The sequence below is a fragment of the Zonotrichia leucophrys genome, chromosome Z (genome assembly GCF_028769735.1).
Source record: "Zonotrichia leucophrys gambelii isolate GWCS_2022_RI chromosome Z, RI_Zleu_2.0, whole genome shotgun sequence".
In the NCBI taxonomy this organism is placed as follows: domain Eukaryota; kingdom Metazoa; phylum Chordata; class Aves; order Passeriformes; family Passerellidae; genus Zonotrichia; species Zonotrichia leucophrys.
This window is the reverse complement of record NC_088200.1, coordinates 64429933-64451027: the sequence shown is the minus strand read 5'-3', so window position 1 is coordinate 64451027 and position 21095 is coordinate 64429933. Positions and strand designations below refer to the sequence as shown.

Below are 21095 nucleotides of genomic sequence, written 5' to 3'. Positions count from 1 at the left end.
TGTTATCAGCTGCTGTGAAATGTAGCAGGTGCCCCTGTGATTGGCTCATCTTCCTTGTGTACCATTAAAGGCCAATCACAGGAGCAGCTCAGGGACAGATTCCCTGCACACAGAACTTTGTTATTCATTCCTTCTATTCTATTCTTAGCTTAGCAGCTCTCTGCAACTTCTCTTCTTATTCTTTTTAGTATAGTTATAATGTATTATATATAATATATCAATAAATCAAGCCTTCTGATCAAGAAACAAGATTCTCGTCCTTCTCTCACCACAGTGACCGTCTAAGGTCGCTGTAATACAGAGGAGCAGATGTCTTAAATTTCTCTTGAGCTTTCAGGTCAGGCTGATTGCTCCTTGAACCCCCAACACACTCTGCCTGCATGTGCTCAGTAGGACCTACAGCAAGACAAATGGGACAGCTGAAAAAGAATGTTTTTCAGTGTAATCAATTGACCTGTGATGCTCTTTCCTGTTACAAATATTTCTTCAGATCTCTATTATTTAATTGTTAAAATTTTGACAGAGTGCTATTCCTCCCATTTTATAAATAAATCCCCCCCCCTCCCTCCTCCTCCTCCTCTCTTTACCCTCATTTTTTCCAAACAACCAGGTTTATCAGGTCTTTCTGCCTCTTCCTGCATGTTCTAATTGGCAAGTCACTGTAAGGATGGGGTGGGATGGAAGGGGCGGAACAGGCAGGGGGGAAGTACATCAGTGTCCATGTGATAAATGAATATGATTCGTGCTAACAATTGCAACTATATTGATATTTTAGAAAATATTTGTTAAAAAGTAGTAGAGGAAAAGAATATGTAATTAGTGTCACAAAACAGATGTTCTCAGATGTTCATGAGAGAATAGAATACCGGACATAGTTTGAGATAAGTAAAATCTCAAAATGGAATAGGCCTCGGGATAATTAGAGAATCGGCCTTGAAATGGACAAAATTGAAATGATTCCAGGTATCTATGAAATAATAAGGCTTACTTTTGGAATATAAGGCTGGCTTCTATAACACAAGACTTGGGGCGCATGTGTAACCTGTGGGGTTGTTCAAAGGACAGTGACAATGACGAGAAGCCTGGGTCAGAAGCGACCACCAAAAAGCCAAAAGACCACGTTGCAACAACTGGAGCATGGGCTGTGCAGTATAGTGATGTAGATTTTGAGAATCGAAAATAGGAGGAGATTTACAGGAAAATACTGATGAACATGTGTATAAGCTGTGTTTTGACTCCTGTGCTTTTTGTACAGGAGTCAGGGTGAGAAAACCTCCCCTATACCGTGACTGGTTTTGCATATACTTTATCCAAACCATTGCCAAATTTATTTTTCTACCTGCTTGATTATATTTGATTGTATTTATTTTATATAAAATTGCTGCTCAATTAAAATTGCTGCTAAAATTTTAATTTTGTTGTTTATTAAATTAGACATATAGAACTTCATTCATAACATCTGGGAGATGATTCTAGTGGCCAAGATGCCCAGAAGACAACATGCAAGAATTGTGCGAGGCACAAGGGGAGAGCAAAACTAGCTCCCCTTTTCCAGAGGAAATGTCAGAAAGGAATGATTCGGGACTGAGCTGAATCCGCTTCCTTCCTTCCTCCCCACTGGGCTATTCTAGGAGCGGAGGTGAAAGAGCTGGGAATGAAGATGAGCCTGGGAAAAAAGAAGAGTACGGGGATGGTTAATTTTTTGTTTTGTTTCTCATTATCAGAGGCTATTTTAATGGACAACAAATATTAGGCATCTATTTTAATAGCAAAAAAATCAAATTATTTTTCCCAAGTCAAGTCCATTTTGCCCTGTCCTGGTTCCACCTAGACAGTTAATTTTGGCAATAATTGCAGGGCGAGCATGTCCAGGATAGTGATGTTATGGGTGTTATTCTGTACCACCACATCATTGCCAGGGACAGGGGAACTGTAGCAATGAAAACAAAGACATACAGACCTCCTTGCTAGCTCCAAAGAAGATAATTTATTGTAAAGAATAAAGCCTTTCTATACTTGAAACTTAACCAAAACCTAACCAAAATAGGCCCACATTTGCTGGCTGCGGCTGTGATGGCGTTGTTCACGCGTCGCTTTACCCAGCGAGCTCTCCTGACGCAGTGCCCGAGTTTCTCCATTAACTCCCAGCCATGCACCAGGAGTGGCTCTTCCCAGAAAGCAGCACAGTCCAGGATACAGCTGTAGGACTTCAGTGTCAATAGTTCAGCGTTGAAGGCAGGGGCAAGAATGAGGGAGAGGTCTTTTTTAAAGCTTCCTAAAAGGTGTATTCTACACAGGATCCAGCACCACAAGACGCAGAACACAGCTGTGCAGGGATTTTTATACAGGGAAGGTCTCAGGGGAGGGTACAAATTTTTAGCCCATGGGGAAAGTGACAGGGAGGAGCATTAGGTGGGGTTCACGCTGCTCAGTGGGTTAACACAGGGGAGGGGAAGAGTTCAAACAGGCCAATGGAGTTTCGGGTATCAGGGGATTTCCAGAGCAGGGGGCAGGTACAACCTCAGAAGGAGGAGGGGCAGAGAACATTCTACAACAAAGGGAAAGTGTTAGGGTAAGATTGACAGCTAGGTGCGAAGGTGCAACTCAGACTAAACCAACAATGCCAGGGGGAAAGAAACAAACCCTTGGGGATAAAAACACACCATAACACTCTCTGTTCACGTGGTGTCCACGTCTCCCAAACTGATCCCTGCCTCGCACAAGAGGTCACTATCATCCTGATGCCTTGATAAGTCTGACCTAGAACAGAGGCTAGACAGAGTTAAAGAATAAAGTAGGCATTTACTAAAAGGCCTCCATGAATACGCTTTGGGTGATACAAGAGCCTGGCCAGGGTTACAGCCAAGATGGACCCAAAATAGTCACAAATAGATGACTAGTCACGAGGTCTCACAGATTTATAAGTTTTGGTCCCTCTGCATAATGGAGCTAATTGTCCAGTTATAGCCCCAGGTTATGAAGTTACATCCTCCTTGTTTGTCTCTTTTCAATTAACCATTGTTTATACTTTTTGGGCTAGGAGCTTATACCCGTTGTCCCTGGTCTCAAGGTAAAGGATTGTTCTGTCTACCTACTGTATGAAGAGAATCCATGCCAACACTTAACACGAAGCTCAGAGCTACACAGTAAAGCACCACAGAATCTGAAAAATATGAAACCTAAAACTTAAGGCATCATTTCCTCCCGTTAGAGGCTCAACAAGCCCTTCACCTTTTACCCATAGCTGAACCCTTCCCAGAGTGCGTTCTGGTGAACACAAGTCAACAGAATAGGATTTACCAAAGGTGAAAAAGGTCTTTATTCCATAAGGCTTTTCTTATTTCCCACAGGGAAGGGGGTCTTTTCTGAAGAGGTCCCTTTCAGGCCCAATGGAAGGACAGGTCAGGTATTGTTTCTATGTGAATCTTTGCTTCTTTCTTGTACTGTCAGTCATTAGTATTGTTCCTGTTACTGTTTTTTTCATATCTCATTGCTGTTTGCAGTCATTTGTTCATATCTCAACCTGTAGTACTTGCCTCTTGTGACTCCTCTCCATCAAGCTGCAGAGGGAGGAGGAAGGAGGGAGTGAACAGGCAGCACGTGATTTGGAGTCTCAGTGGGAGCACTAAACTGAGGAGTGCTATTCCTTAACTATGACATGATCCTGACCATAGGCAGTAAGTGATCTCCTGGTCTTTCTCTCAACATATGTGCTTTTTCACATCATATTCTTCCTGCCTCACAATGGGTATCCCACAGCCAGCCAAGGTCAGCCTCTCCCTCTGCCTGCTCAGGTCCTTGTCTCATCCCATCACAAAGAAGGACAGAGAGTGACCCCCCCAAAGACCAGAGCTCACAGCCCCTCTGACGCAGGGAAGGCTTCCACAACTTAAAAACCATAGCAGCAACGGTGGTTTTATTGAAGTAAGATATTGTGAAAGTGAAACTTATCAAATGGTTGTTTAACAATAGGTTCATTCTGTTATTTACTGGGCAGAAGATACAGTAATGATTCAAAGTTACCAATTCACAGTCTTCGTGTGCTAAGATACAAGGTTATGCATGATGTTGCTCACTTACCGATTGCCTTGGATTGAAAGGCTGGTGTCTGCTAGGGAAGGCAGGAGCCTCCCTTGGAATGGAGAATGTAAACCCCATCCCTCCAAATTATTATAATTTTGAAATTAAGGGGCCCTCAGGCGAAGATATGAGGATAGGGATAACAGTTCTTTACTGGTGTGTATAACAAGGCCAACAGAAGAGAGCAGGCAGAGAGCTGAGAGAAGGTTCACGTAGGCTGTCTTATTTATGGGATAAAGGAGTTGGCTCACAGTCTAATTACAAGCGATGGAAAAGGTGAAGGTGAGACTCCTTGTGCCCCCTTTATTCCCCTTTATTATTTGTCATTTATTATGACAAATGAGTCTGCTGTTCCTGTGTTAATCACATATTTCCAGTTTCCAAGTTTATGGCATCAATGCTCACCATGCTACTCTTTTCCTGCATGGGCTACCAGAGAACAAATTGGAAGTAGAGAAGTTTTAACCTGGTTATGGTCTAGACCTTTGCTTCCTTTGGTGTCTGAACCAAAGTGCCATTACTTTGGCCAAGAGGCTGTGTCCAGACATCACAGCTGGCTCTGGAAGAGCCCTTGCACCTCTGAGCCAGGGGATGCAGAGATGACATCTCTTTTTATCTTTTGTGAGTCACTGCGCAGCAGGAGTGTGGCAAGGTCACATGAACTCAGTTCAATTTTTTGGCATTTTGGCCCACATCCCCTTTCACTACCCTATACTCACTCTTCTGGGACTTCCAGCAACCCTGAAAGAAGCCACAGGCTGCTGCACCCATCTCATCAATGTGCCATCAGTGCAGACAGATGGCGTGGGGTTTGTGCCAGGTCCCACAACCAGCTGCCTTCTCCTCGCATGCCTGGGAGGTTCTTGAGGTGCCAGGAGGGAAAGGGGGCACAGCCACCAGTGGGGAAGCAAGATAACTGTGCCAGGAGGTGCAGAGGAGAAGTTGGCTGGTGCTCCTGAACCTTGGCTTAAGCAGCTCTGAAGTCTCCCTCTCCACTGGGCTTGGTGTGCATTCTTGCCAGCTCACGACTCTGCCCTGTGACACATACATACAGTATGGGCAGCATAAGTGTAGCTTTGTGACTTCCAGTATGGGCAGCATAAGTGTAGCTTTGTGACTTCCTCACTCTCAAGGCAGAGGGCAGGACTTTAAGCAAAAAGCCGGTCTTTTCACATCATATCTACTTTTTTCCCCCCACTCAGGGCCTACTGAATGCATCCTATCTATCAAAGACACACAGCTATTTTTACTGGAAATTGCCCCACATGTGCGCACCTTCACAACTACAGGCCCCAGGACGCCTACACAGTCTGCATAAGTAGTATTAAAGCTCATTTTCTGATGTCCTCATATTCATTTCCAATGAAATTTTTCACCCCAATTCTCTCCTCAATAAAGCAGCTTTCTCAACTTTTCCTGGATTCATCCCATGCACCTCTTCTTCCCCTGCTGTATTTCCCAGTTGTCACTCCAAACCTCTGCACTCAGCTTGTACTCAACAGCAGCAAGAGCTGCCACTGATACATGCCACCAAGTGCAAATGTGTGGATTCTGGAAGTGTTTCAGATCTGCTCCTACTCAGGCAGCTTGCCTAGCAATCACCTTCACCATTCTGCCTCTTCCATGAAAACTGTGCTGAAATTCTGAAATATATAGATTGTCACTGGGAAGCAGACTTAAGTCAGCAGCCATTATTTGAAAATATCTTCTTATTTTAAATTCTTCTAGTAATCTTTACACATTGGTGGTTCAAATTAAAAGTTTTGTTCAGTAGGATGAAGAAAAAAGTGACAAAAGCATGAAAGACTGGTCAGAAAGGCAGTGTGGTTGCTCATGGTTGGAGAGAAATGGTTTGAACCTGCTGGGCATAGGGTGAAGATATGGGATGTTTCTTGAGCTTTGCTTAACCCGCATGATGAGACATACAGTGACAGTGATTAACTACTGGAAATCACAGAAAATGCTGATGCAAAACAGCTTCAGTACTGGCACAGGTTCCCCAGGAAGGCTGTGGACTTCCCATCCCTGCAGGTGTTCAAGGCCAGGCTGGACAGTGCTTTGAAGAGCCCAGTCTGGTGGAAGGTGTCCCATGCCATGACAGGGGGATTGGAACTACATCATCTTTAAGGTCCCTTACAAAACATTCTAAAAAGTCCATGATAAAACTCCCGTAATTCACCACAGCCTTGACAGTTTCCCCTGCTCTCTCAGTCAAATTGAAGGCTTGCAAGAATACATGCAATTTTCTTTGGTATTACCCTTAACTAGATCAAATGCTAAGAGGTCAATTGTTTCCAGCACAAATTTGTATCATCCATAAGGGTAATTTCCATACAGTAAAGGGCTTCTCATGCACCCTCAAAATAGTTTGAATTTTTCTTTGCAGCCATAGAAAGCAGAGGAAATTCAGTACAGCCATCATGGCAGCATTTTTCCTAAATGTATTTAGAGGGCACCAGTGAAAAATCCTTTGTATTAACATGTCTGGAGTTTACTCTTGTCTTTTCATAGATCAGTATTCTGATTTATTTTGTCTCCTGCATTCCCATGTAACAGTGTTTCCTGATCCATAACATGTTAACTGTTCACCGGTACTGTAATTTTGTCACAATACTGTTACCCTACAAATAAATTATTTGCATGGACTGAGGATCCCATGCTTTTTTTAAAGCGCAAGTTGATATGGTTTGCCAATTCTAATAGGCTGAATTCTGCCTGTCACCTCCAAAATGCTGTGTAATCAAGGTGACTAACCTTGTATCTACAGCACAGGATTTGGAATCTGCGATTCTGATGGGTCCCTTCTAACTCAGCGTATTCAGTGATTCTGTGATCAGCGAGCACCTCAGTGCAGTTAGAACAGTGATGTTCCAGAACAGTTAGTTTAGACTAGACTTTGCACACTGGTGCCATGGACAAAATGACCCTCAAATGTCACACACATCATCTCCAAGATAAATTTTAGCCAAAGATAATGCAGTTCATACACTCCAAGACCATTCTGGGGGCTGAAGCATGCTAAATGGAGATAACTAGCAGGGTCTCTTCAGAAGCATCTCCTAATCAAACACAAATGTAGACACCTTAAGTACAGATCTGCCAAGAAAAAACAAAGTTTGAATGACAAGGCATTAATTTCTTAATTAAAATTACAATTTGAGGTTTCTGTAGTCCTTTCCTCCATACAGGTCTGAAGTAATTGTGAAGCTTATGTTTCACAGAACTATTCTAAACTATTGTCCTCTTTGCAATTCAAGAGCATAGAAGTGGAGACAGACAGGTTATAGACCACTGTACAAATGAAACAAAACAGAATATAAACTTTTTCAGTTTCCTTATGCTATTTTGCCACAAATATGCAGCATATGTTTTATTTGAATATTCAGAAGAAAACCCCCAAAGTATTCAAGACTCTATCTATATGTTAGATTATTAGCAATGCATCCCTAAGACCTCATTCAGGGGGAAATTATTTTAGATATAAGATTCAAATATGCTTATATCCTCTTTTACTAAATCGTTGATTTCTTTGTGAATCATTTTATCCAGACTTTACAGTGGAAAGACAACCACAGCACTCATAAAAATGTGCTTTATGTTTAATTGCAGCATATAATGAATACCAATATGATAGTGAATCACATGTAATATACTGGAAAATGTTTTCCAAGTCAATCATCTATGTTCTTCTCTAACCAGTTGGCAATTTTGATTAGCAGTTTTCTCCTTTCAATATTTTCAAGTTTTGCAGATTCCAGAAGCATAGTAATAGTCTCTCTCTCATCCTCTTCCAAAGTAGCATTATAAAAAACCTGCAACTGAAGAAATAAACACGGGCTTAGTTCACACACAGCTTCACTTGCAGCAAGCCACTGTGTGCCTGACAGGTGCTTTGGACAGAACTACACAGAAAAGGGGCAGATGACAGAGATTGAAGAGGGGCTGGGGCAAGGTTACTGATTTACACTAACGTGGGAAAGCTCCTTACATATCAAGAATGTGCCCTTTTGCTGTTCCTCTAAAAATCCTTTCAGATGCAGCCAACTTCACTGGTACTGGTGGTACCACACTGTCTAGGACTAGTTGGGTAGAAGAATCCTCTTGTGCTGCCTGTTCTACAATCACAGAACAAGAAATCTTTCTCATCAGTCTAATAGGCAAAAGACAAGAGAGGAGTCAAGAATAGTAAGTAAATATTTGGGGTAAGAAGTGATTGAACAGTATGAGGAATTAAACAGATGTCAGTATGACAACCCAACGGGCCAGCTGTCCAACTGCTGGTACATTTTCAGTAGATATCACGGCAGAGGTTGTCTCTACAGACAGATTTCATAGAGGAAAATGAGACAGTTTTGATAGAATTTGTGGAGATTCTGCTTGAAACATGAAGGTTTGGAAGACAGCAACATTATGGTCAATGATTCCTTTTAAGAACCAAAACTTGTATTTACAAACGGGCCATGAAGTTGAGACTAAATGCTTCTCTGGTTTACCTCTTGGATCTGTACATCTGTTTTGACAAATCTTCCCATGGCTTTTAGTACATCATGCAATAATTCATGCCCATATCTGTAAAATTGAGATAAAGACCCTTTAAATGGCACATTAGCAAATATACTAAATTACATCTCATTTGAAAATAGTCCCGCTATTTAGTGATTATTTACTATGCTGCAAGTATCAACTAAGTATGCAAACTGAAGTTTGCAACTATGGATTCTTTTCCCTCTTTTAAAGAACTACCATTAATATTCAATTTAGACATTTGAGCTGCATGAAATACATTAATTACCCTTCATTTTCATTTCCTAGAAAGATCTGGTGTTTGTACTTTGGTAATGTGAATTCTTTGCATGAAACAGATAATGCCTCTGAGGCCATACAGCCAGACTGAGCTAAAAAGACTAACCACTAATGTGTCTAACAAGCTGATGTTCCTGTTGCTATCTTGAGGATAGCATACAAAAAAACACTTGCACTATTCTTTTCGTTTGAAAACAGGGGGACAGTTTTCCAGAAAATTTCTCATAAATTTGGAACACAGAAAAGCTCTGTAAGGGAACAAGTTGATATGACTCAAATCTGCTACAACTTGCCTTTTCTAGTGTTACCAATAATTTACATATGAGGATCTTACTACAGCATTTTATACCCACAATTTACAGTTTATCCTAGAGGATAAACCCACTTCTACAGTCAGGATTCCCAGGAGTACTTAAAAGTACAGAAACAGTCATGAACAGAATAATTTTTAAAGTTTTCTATGTTTGATGAGCTATTCTTTGGCATTAAACCCTGATCAGAGTTGAATCCTCTGAAAACTCGGCTCTGCATACTCAATTGAATCAATCATTACAAATAGCCATCCCTGGAAGGGCAATCTGCACCGGAATTTCATAGCTCAAACAAAAGAGAAGAAGAAGCCAAAGAGCCACAGAAATTAAAGGAAACCAAAACTTGTTGCTTACCCTTGACTTAAAAGTGGCCAATTTTCCGTAACAAATTCCCAGGCTATATGGTGCCCAATATCCTTAGTCGCTACATGTGAGATGATGACTGAAGTACAATTGGAAGAAAATAATGTGTCACTGAGTCCATATTGCAAGTATCTGTTAGAAAAGCAGGAAAGAAGTGAACCTTTCACTTGTGTTTTAAAATGGAAATATACAGTATTGCAATCTGGAAATGAAATCCAGTTCACAAAAAAATCCTATCTCAAATAATATCAGCATGTGAAAAGTTATACCAAAGTTGGTGTCACTCTGAGCTGTATATTCAGCTCAGGTTCTGTCCTTAACATTTGTTCTTGCACACAGACTCTTCACTTAGTAAAGTGAGGGTGTAGAATATCAAATAGATGTGTTTCTTATCTTGGCACCAGAAAGACAAGTGCTCCTACCAGTTGGAAAGGCAGACTGCTCTTCACCTTCAGGCAATTCACCTCATTGTGACTCAGATGGAGCCTATAGAGTATGCCAGGGAGACACTTTTACACAAAAACAACATGTTTGTAGGTTCCCCTACAGCGAGACTCAATTAGAAAATTTTTATTAGGACTAAGGCAGGATTTCAGAAGTGTCTTCTAATGATGTCAGTGGCAGTGAATTCCTAAACATCTTGAAAAGTAATTGTTCTCTGTCTTGCCTCGGTGTTTTACTTTGCATGCTCCTACTTCCAAATGAACCCTTTTAGAGTTATTTTCTCATAGTGTGTTGCAGGCAGCTGCTTTATGGGTAGAGTTGGTTTCTCCCCTTTTGCAGGCCCTATGTTTAACATAGTGGACATAATTGTGAGGGCCAGGGAAAGCACATCTTAACATTCTTCACCCCAAAACACTCTCCGGGTGGCATTTCAAAAAACAGATTGGTTTGTAAGCTACTGGAGTACATGGAGGAAGAAGCTCATAACAACTTCCTGATTTATCAGGGAATGGTGATAGCCTGTTCCAAGAAGAAGGCCATAGGATCATAGGTCAAGGGGGAAATTAGTATAGGTGGTTGGGCATCTCTTTGCAACATTTCTTTTCTTATTCTCTTATTCATATTTCTTATCTTATTATCTTAGTCATATTTTTCTGTCTTCCCAAATGACCACCACACTGGAAGGACTAAAGCATTACTTCTACACCTTTAGACCCATGGAATTCATGTGAATGTTTGGATGATAATTCTTTAGACCATCACTGCCAAAATTCCACCCCTTAACAAGTGCTTTAGCTACTACAAGTATGACTGATTAGAGAATTCAACATCATTTTACTGACAAAGATAAAATGCCAGTAAAAGAAAATAAACTCAACATTCCAAACTATGTTCTGGAAACTTCTGAACAAGATTCTTTGATATATGTCCTAACTTTTTGGTTGGTCCACATGGAGTCAGGACTCAAGACCTGATGGCCCGCATGTTGTATTTGCAGAAGGATTGTTTATTGCTGTTTGTCCCATTTTTCATACTTGCTCCTAACAAAACTCTTTAAAACTTTACCAGTGGTTGACAAGACACATGCTTCTGTGGCAAGCAAACCTCTACCAGCTTTGCACAGTAAAGTATTTTTGTTCTTGTTATTTACTTGTACATACACAAAGATATACTTTGATCAAGGTCACCTGTAAAGTAACCATGGCTCTTTGGCACAGCTCATGGCATAGAGCAGGATATCTTCATCTTCTTCAACAGAGTCAGTATGGTTGTACATTTCCCATGCAAAATTCCATTCTTTATCACTTCCCACTGCAACACCATAGCAGCAGACTGTTCTTCTAATTAGAAAGGGGATTCTGCAAGGTAAAATATTTAAAGGTACTCTACTGTTGTAGGGACAAATCCTGTTGTAAATGTGTAACTGAAACCAAATGTTTATTTACAGCTGAAAGATACACAGCAATGCAAATATAAAATATCAGTGTAAATAAAGATAGGAAAACTGTTTGCTTTATTTATGATTTAAACATTTTAAAAGCATGCAGTTTAAAGGAAACAAAAAACTCCAATATTTTTAGAGCAATTGGACCAGAGTATTTTGTGTACATACAGGGTCAATGCCATTGTTCCCCATCACAGCCTAGAAAATGGATCACACCATTAAAGAGTGCACTAATTCATATATGCATCATCCCAGACAAGCCTATTCTAAGTTCCTTCAGTGAATGCACCCAGTAGGAAAACACATTTGCAGCACAGAAGGAAACAGAAGGGGCATTTTTCCATGCAACAGGCAGCCTCCTATTACTCCCTCCCCAGGGAAGAGTCCTCAACAGGGCAATGAATTTCATAACAGAAACTAAATGTAAACATTACCAGTGTAATGCTCCATATGCAAAGGCTGAACAGGAAATTTGTCCTGTAGCAATGATGTGTCCCTAGTATTAAGACATTGTAAACACTTTTCATATGAAAGCAGTGTTCTACTATGCAGGCTATCTGAAAACAGTTTCAGCTAATGGTATTTTGGACTAATGCCCCTATAGCAGAATGGGTCCCATTGCTATAAGCAAAACATTTGACTTCCCTATGTCAGTCTGTTAGTCTGCTTATTATTACATTAAGCCAAGATTGTAAATCAAGGTGTAAAAAATGCCCTCCCTTTGATCAGGGGATACCCTTAGAAAAACAGGTAAGTTTCTGGTCAGAAAAGCCATTCTTCAGGCCTATGTGGAAACAACAAATTCAAATTTAAATACTTTGAGAAAAATTCCTGAGTTTCAGCAGATTATCCTAGAGGAAATGAGGATGATTCCAACAGAGTGAGTCAGGAGGAAGGATATATGACATCAATCTGTACAGTACAAGGTAGAGAAAAGGAAGTTATAAGTTTTGGAAAAAAGGACTAGTAGGAAAGAGCAAAAGATTTGGGTGCTTTACATGACAGACATTGCTTGTTAGTGAAAAGGCAAGATGGAGGGATTTTGGTAATTCTGTTGCAGATGTGGGGATTTCATTGTCATACTAACAGAGAGCATAGGCATGTTCTATATATACTTCAAAAAATAGTTCGGATTCATTTACCTAGCTATTTGCTGGGACATAAGGGATTTACCACTAAGAATGACATGTAGAGTAGTTCTGTCAGTCTAAAGTATTGCTCTGTGAGGAATCCTTCTCTAACTGATCTGAGTTACAGGGTTTAGTAATTTGTTTCATAATCTTTTCATAATGTTGCAGTAAGAGGTCATAGTAAGGTAACAACAGGGTAAAGCTATTTTGGCCAAATTACAGCTATTTATTTTGCTACTGAAGCTGCTCCAGTAGTTGCAAGAAAATGTTCATAAATAAGTGTAAAGTTGTATGTGAGTAGACAAGTTCTATGTATCATTTGGCTGCAACTCTGATGTACAACATTTGAAGCAGGCTGGATTGCCTACTATGGGGCAGTGGTTTGCTGGCTGGTGACATCTGTGGGGGCCCTGAAGTGGTTTATGTTGTGTAGCTCCCAGAGGATGTCCAGTATGGTCCAAAAAGGGACTTTGGAGCTTGAGGTTATATTAAGTGAGGGGTGTGACTTATTAATCTTGAATAAGCTGTGTGATTTGACATTGCTGAATAAACTCATCTTTCCTGGCTGTGTGATTTGACATTACTCGCCTGCCAGGATCCCTCATTTCTGGATGTTGGGGAAGATGCAAAGGGCTGCTGGAAAGCAGGGCAGGTTATTTTACATTGTGTTTTGGGAATCAATTCAGAAATAACCTGGCGATTTCTTAACTTTTGAGAGTAGTAGCAGTATATGTGAACATTTAGTAAAAAAGTAAAATGGACTGAAATACTGTCCCTCCCCAAGGCTAGTTTCCTTCTTTCAAAAGACAAGCCACTAACAGCATCTAAGAGAATACATTAATTTAGCAAGCTTCACTACACTCCTATAATGAAAAAAAGAGTAAAACTGAGAAACTGGCTGGGAATTACAGCTCTAGCTATTTCCATGAAACAGATGAAAATGCACTGTATTAAGTCCAGTTATGCTCTGCTCAGAACAATTTGGAAATGTTCAGCTGAAAGTTGATCACCCAATCTGAAGCAGAGAAGCATTACTTCGTTCCACATGTGTCAGAATCCTTCTGGGTTCCACCTGTGGCAAAACAGCTGCTGTGAATTTGCTCTCAGCATGGAGAACATAAGAGCATCTAAAGGGAGTTGTCTGTGAAATAGGGGTCAAAAGTGTATTGTGCCTGTTTCCTCTCCTACTCAGCATATGTGAAGTCTCATTAACTGCAAGGGAAAAGTGATCTGTCACTTGAAACCTAAGAAGTGTCCTGTCTTCTATGGGGTTTTCTCCTTAAAACACGATCATTTTTTAATGATGATGTTTAACTTAACCAAATTCAGAGTTTCATTTTTTCCACACATAAAGAAAGCCCAGTAAAATCCATTTGAACTTTTCTCAGTGTCAAGAAGGATAGCAAAATTAGTCTTCTTAATCAAATTCCAAACCAAATCAGCTAATGTATTTCACAGACTTTTCAGCTATTCAGGTCAAACAAGGTATGTAGTATTCCATCACCTCAAATGTTTTTAGTAGGGAAAGATGACTGTTTTGAAAATAGACTGACAATTCAGCATAGCATTGTTGCTTTTAGTGTGGAATTGCAATAATATTCTCTTTAGAATGGAACAAAATTTATGTAGGCTATTTAAACTTTTCAGTCTAACTGCAAAACTCAGTTTGGCTTTTATAAGGATGATCACTATGAAACTATTTTAGAAAACTCAAGTATAATGGTACAAGTTCAGTTTACTTAGCCAACTACATGTATCAACATATATCAAATAAAACTGAAATGTTTATCACAACTACCACAAATAAAAAGAAACTTTAAATACTCACTCACCAGTGCCAACACTATTTGACTATTGCATAGAAAAACATCAAAAGAAAGAGGGAGGAAAAGAGAATAAGAATTTCAATACATTGTAAATTCTTTTCAATGATGCAATGGTTGAATACAGAAAGTCTCTTCCTGAGAGTCCATCCTCACAGACCAGACCCCTAACCCCTGGGCTCCAGCACCAGCATAGGGACTGACAGCTATTCCCAACACCTCTTCATGTGATCACAGAACATGCAAGGCACTTTGATGGCTCTCCAGGGGCAGATGTTTGCTGTATCATGCAAACATCACTTCACTCAGGATTGTTAAGAGAAGCTTAAAAGCTGAGTTGGTGTATGTGACAACTCCAAGGCTGTACTACTGCAAAGGGACTGGGCCACATGGGATATTAGCAATGCTAGGAGGTTCACCTGTTACATGGCTAACCAGCTTTTGGTCTTCGTGGCAAAATCTGCATCCTCCAGCCTGTTAAGTCTATGTAAAAAGCAGCAATTATGAAATCGTCATAAAGCTGGGATTTGGGGAGGAGGGATACTTTGGGTAGACATAATTGTCTTAAATTCTGCCGTTCTGTCAATGAATGAGAGCAGTGTACAGAGGCATTTCTCATTCTGCCTCCCCCTTGTAACAGCCTTTTAACTTTCCACCTCCCTTAGACAGGCACACCTCTAAGAGCAGATCACCATTCTTACTTGTACTCAGGATTGTCCCTCCACTTAGCATACAGTTCAGACGACAGGTCCAAACAGTCTTGGAGGCCCAGCCAGCACGCTGTTGCCAAGAGTTTTTCCAAATACACTCTTGAAGGGAAGTTAAAACAGTAAGAATAAAAGATATGCATACCACATTTGGCATACTTGCACTGTGCCTGACCACCACAGTTTCAGAACACGATGCCATTAACCCACAAGAACTTCTACTAGGAACAATTGAGTTTTAATAAAATAACTAAACAAACAATAATGGTCCCCAGAATTAATATTAGTGGATATATAGTGAGGCAACCAATGTATTCAATTTTTGTAAGTTTTTTGTGTGGTTTATATCCCCCTTGGAAGTGATCCAAATCACTCTGATGTTTAAGCCTGTGGCTGCAGTGGCCTTGCAAAATAAAATATTTTGAAGAATTAGTAATTGACCCAAGAATCAGATCTTAAGTTCATTGCTGTCAGTTTTTCTTCAACTAGCAGCAGCCTGCTGAGCCTGTTCTCTGACAAACGAGAACTAACGCTAAAATTAAATGATCCTTAAAATTAATGATCCTTAAACTATCACCCTTTATGTTCCTGTCAAAGGTGTCACACTTACAGAGCAGTAAAATAACAATTCAGTTACGTTCACATTAGTTAGAGAATTATTCCTGTATCTTGTATTTAAATTTACTTGAGCAAACTGCAATGTATCAGATCCAATCACACCAGAAAAAACTCTTAAGAAAAGAGGAACTTACTGAGCAAAATAGTCATCTTCCAAAGCATCAGCATTTTGACGAATAAAACCTGCATAATAATGGTATATTGGCAACATTCTCTTTAAAAGGTATTTCTTTTAAAAGAAGGGAAAGAAAAATTACTTTCATTTAGACACAAGTGTTTATTTACTCAGTTTATCCTAAAAGTTTATGGCTATTAATGTCTTGAAAACACAGAGCATTAAATTAAATATAAACTGGGTCTAAAATACAATATACCTGTACTTCAAACTGACACACTACCGTTTCACATCACTAGGACATTTGAACTTATAATGAAAGACAACAAATTCTCAGAGAAACAGGAAAAAGCCCTTCTCAATAGAAAATACTTTGTTCTTCTCACTCATTTTAACATACCTTTACTTTTTAGAATTTAACTAATACTGTGGGGCTGTACTTTAAACATAAGTGGAATCTTGAAACAGTAGTCAAGGAAATAAATGTGACAGTAGTATCTCAGGTAAGTCAAATGTGGGAGAGAGTAAGTTCAATTAGTATCTAAACACTATTCCTTCTTTCACTCCATGAAGGTGAATGGAAAGCAGTGCAAAGCACAGAGCACAAATACACTATATGCCTTTTATACATAGCAGTGTTAGTCCTTTCACTTGCTACTGACAGACAGTTCTGTTTTCCAAATTCACTGTTTCAAACAATCAAGGATGAAGCTTAATGTCAGGAATGTGAATGCATTGCTGCTTTTCATTAAGGATCAGATAAGACTCAATGAGACTTATATGTATAATTATGACTAATATGACTAATATGTATAATAAAGTACCTCCCCCTTTTTAATAAAACCCCAAATGTTGATAAAGTCATGGAACAGCAATTACAAGCTCTCTGAATCATAGCCACCACTACATCCTTGAGAATTTAAAAAGCATTAATTTTAGACTAATGTATTTGTATGGTCTAATATCTTTGGTAACTAACAAAATGGTCATACCTTTAAAAGTGGATATACTGCATGGTTCTTCAGTGTACTTTCCAAATTCTCAGGTATAAGGTTTAACAATACCACATTCCATATGAAGAGTTCATCCTCTCTGGCAAGGTATTTCGTTAGCTCAAGTGCTGTTTCAATTGGAACATATCCAAATCTATGTAAAAAAAATCCAAAACAAAATAAAAACACCCACACATTTTAGCACGCTTATTCACATTAACCACCTACCACACATATATGTTTATTTATGGAGCAGACAATAAAACATCAGAATACTGTGTGAAAAGTAACCTAGAAAAGGCACTGGAAAAAGTAAAAGAAATATAAATGGATGGTGATTTTAGGAGCCGAACTCGCAAACCATCTATGAAGGAACACTGTGCTGCTATCAAAGGAACAGGCCAGTCTTGGCAGTAAGCATGGCAGCATGCACACTCTGTGTCTGCAGGATGTGGTACAAACACATTGACAGCAGGGCAGTCTGTCCCACTGGATCAGAATTAAGAAGTACTGTCTTACTTATAATACAACTTTATTTTTATTGTGAAATAACTTATTTTCATTACATGTTCTTTTGTGGAATACTGTAAAAGTCAAACCATTTAATTCACAGGCACACTATTTCTGGAATTAACTTCTTCAGCATGGCATTTCTGTCCCTCAGTGTGTAATACGCATGGAATTCATTTTTTCACAAAAAAAATCCAATTCAAGCCCCCCCCCCCCCCCCCCCAGAAAAAAGTATTTTTGGTGTACTTGTATAGCAGCACAGTTCTGTATTTCACAATTACATTTCTTGTTAGTTCCTAGTTTTGAGATATCTTCTGGAAAAAGACATTCTTATGGAAGGAGAAATGGGAATTTTTACTTCATCCTGTCAGAGGAACTTCCACAGGCCCTGAAGCAGGGCTGGTGCTTTGGCCACCTCGTCCCTGAGGTCCCTCATCGCAGGGACACCTTCATCATCGGTGTCGGATGCTTTTGGCACACCTCTGGCTCATGTGAGGCACAGACACACTTAATGCTTCTCAGCTCCCTACAACATTGCTGACCTCCTTAGCACCACAGACCTGAACAACCCAGTCATGACTCAGAAAGAGAAATTAAAAAGGTTTTGAGTGACACAGTACAGAACAGTTGAGATAGTATGGAATAAATGAAGGAAGATTCAGAATCTTCATTTGGAGTACTTTTTCTGTTAAGTATAGGTTAATTCCCAAAGAACTCATAGCAGTGCAACTATGTAAAATCATTTCCTTGGAGATGGAACAAAAGAAATTTTGAAGTAAATCACTCAGCACTGACAAAAGAAGGGATTAAATAACTCCCAACCATTTTGTCAAAGCAGTTATTCTTAGGAGGCACACATGGATAGGGATGAAGGAAGCAGAACTAGAAATCTTGAGTGCAGTCATATTTTTTAATCAATTTCTGTAACATATTGGAAACATACTTACTCTCTCAATGCAAAAACATCATCTATCAGCTGGAACCTGCTGACAGCGGGAATAGCCTGCGGAAAGCATTGGTGTTGTGTTAGTTGATTTCAACATGTCATGAAGAGTTTACAAAAAGCTTTACAATGTTTCAGAACATCCCTAACAGGTTTTTTATATCAAAACAGCCTACAAAACATTGAGAAATGGATCTTGAATTTTAAACTGAAATTATTTATGTGCTTTAAGAGATATGTGCTATACACAGAGCTACATAATATATATTATGTTGTATATAAACATATAACTACGGGCCGTTAAGTAGAGAATTTAAAGACTCCTCTTACTTGCATGCTGTAATTGAAATTAAAACATGGAAATGCCACATTTCTTCAAAATATCCTAGCTACACAATTTTGGTACATTTTTCCCTTTTGAGGTTTAAATACAGTGGTGCAGAGCAGCGTGTCTATCACTGCTGTGAAATAAATGACCCAAGCACAGCCGTGGCTGTTTCTCTGCTTACACGCGTGCATCTCATGCTCTCGTGGCAGGACTGCTATCCTCCTCGTCCCCTCCCTGTTCCACGCCCCTGCAGTTCACTACTTGGGCAAGCATTCCCTGTGACAGCTGGGAGCATTAAGCAGGGCAGAGATGCTGAAAGCAGACACAAGTCAGGTGTCCTGGGCAGGAATGCGGGGCTGGGTGGAAGCTGCGTGCTCTCGTTCCACCTCTCGATACCAAGAAACGTTAAAAGTAGCATGACCACGAGGAACAGACAGTTTTGCACAACTGTCACCAAGAACACTTCCCACCAGGAAGCATTACCACAAGGAACAGACAGTTTGACCGTGGTACCACCCAAGGCACTTCGCACAGTTGTGGTTAATAAGGCAGAGAATGCACCCTGATTTTGTACATGACTGGGGATTGTGAGAATTTGACACAAAAATTTTAGGCACAGAAAGATGTGTCTGTCCTCCTCACCCTTCCCAGAAGGGATGCCTTATGGTAAGACGCATCCTTGGCCATTGCTGAATGTTTTCACTCAAGAAATTAGGCTTGTGATTGCAGTCCTGCTGTTAGTGCTATCCTGCACTTGTCACGGTCAATCCAAAATAACTCCTTTGTTGTCTTTAATAGCCCATGCTACTTGTGAACCTGTCTTGTTTGAATGTGACCAAACCTATACTTCATAGACTATTCCTGCCCCTCCTGTCTGGCCCAGAGTTACATTTTTGCAACCCTGTATGGTGCCAAAAAATGGCCCAAGCCAGCACACACCCAACATCTTGATGATGTAGGTCTGCCCTGAAAGAAAGAAGCCTAGAAGAAATGGAGCCACTGTGCTGAAGGAAGGTTTCATATGCTCTGATCAGCCTTGTGTCCAGACTCTCTAGAGAAAGATTGTACCGATTACTATTAGGTCAAAAGGTTAAATTTTCTCACTTTTGTTAGCAAAACAAATGAGCTGACACTACTATTGCAACCTCTGGCTCACTGTAGGATTAGGCAACACTGAGACCATGCAACCCCAAATAATGTCACATTTGTTCTGGACCACTTTCACCTTCAGCTCAGGCTATGGTAAGTCAAAGGTGGGATGCAATCTATTCTAAGTCACTGTCTACAGAGGACTGAAAGAGCTCAAATAGAATTGATTGGAACTTCTAGGAAAATTATCCACAAAAATCTAAAACCAAAAAATCCAAACAAACAAATCCACAAAACCCCAACCAATCCACAAAAAAAAGGCAGGTTGTTTTTTTTTTTTAATTCTGCAGGCAGAAATACTATGGTTTGACAAAACATGGAAATAAACTTTCTCACAATTCTCCTTTTTCATAATTACTTTGTACTTACTAAGGCTGAAATCCCACATTCATACTGAAAGCTCCTTGAGAGAGATTTAAAGAGAGCAGAAGAACCATAGGCTAGTAACACAAATTTGAAGACAAAATGTCATGTAAAGTTATCTGAAACTGTTCAGGCCTCTCTTTTTCCACTACAAAAAGCCAGTGACTAGTGGTGCAATGGTGGGTTTGTCATTATTCCAGATTTTCATCAATGTGATTCCAGGTAAAATCTGCATGAAAAAATATACAGACAGAGTCTGCTCATAAGCTTGAGAAAACAAACATGATCTTACCTTTGGATCATTTTCAAGCAAGCGTGCTAATCTCTTCAAGTTTAATTGGTCATAGTTCACTCTGTAGTATCCACTTAAATTTACATTTAGCAAGATCCAGTCATAGTCTGACTCTGATACTTGCATTTCGGGAAACATTTCTGTAAAGTGACATTAGAATGTATCATTTTGTTTTCTATGCACTGCTTCTTTTGAATTTACAAACAATGGACTTCCTGCTCCTCTGAGGTATGAGACAAGTTTGAGGCTGGGCTCAAAGAGAACCCCCAAAAGCTCAGTGCACTTGAGATCTCGGCTGTGCCCAGCAGGATGACCTCAACAAGCCAATGATTCCTCAGGTACTGAGCACCTTGGGATTCTAAGGAGGAGGCTGAAGACCCACTTGGCTCCAGCCCTTTAGCTGAAAGGCAGCAGTGAGAGTTGAGGAAGTTTACTCAACAGCAAACTCTCAGGATGAGGAGCAATATCCTCCCAGCCTGTTGCGGGGCACAGATCCACAGCACACCTGCTGCTCCAGCTCCAAAGCACAGGGCTCAGCACCTCACAGAAGAACTGACCACCCATCTCCATTTATTCAGATAAATGCAGATCAAGGGGGAAAAAAAACCCCAAACCTATTAAGTTTAACCAAGAGACAAGTAATCAAAAATGCTTATTTTAAAGAAGATAGTTCCATAGTC

At 40.0% G+C, this 21095-nt stretch overlaps 1 protein-coding gene across 1 annotated transcript in view; it reads right to left on the bottom strand.

The window, feature by feature from the left end:
• Positions 1-7673: 7673 nt before the first annotated feature.
• LVRN (laeverin) overlaps positions 7674-21095 on the bottom strand; it is a 33924-nt gene continuing 20502 nt past the window's right edge. Inside the window, exons 12-20 of the mRNA XM_064735831.1 lie at positions 20416-20555; positions 18288-18343; positions 16831-16984; positions 15858-15952; positions 15100-15207; positions 11189-11359; positions 9549-9689; positions 8574-8649; positions 7674-7898 (exon numbers count right to left, since the gene is read on the bottom strand). Of these exons, the coding sequence (XP_064591901.1) occupies positions 7752-7898; positions 8574-8649; positions 9549-9689; positions 11189-11359; positions 15100-15207; positions 15858-15952; positions 16831-16984; positions 18288-18343; positions 20416-20555 (1088 nt within the window). The 3' untranslated portion in view covers positions 7674-7751. The remainder of the gene's footprint in view (positions 7899-8573; positions 8650-9548; positions 9690-11188; positions 11360-15099; positions 15208-15857; positions 15953-16830; positions 16985-18287; positions 18344-20415; positions 20556-21095) is intronic.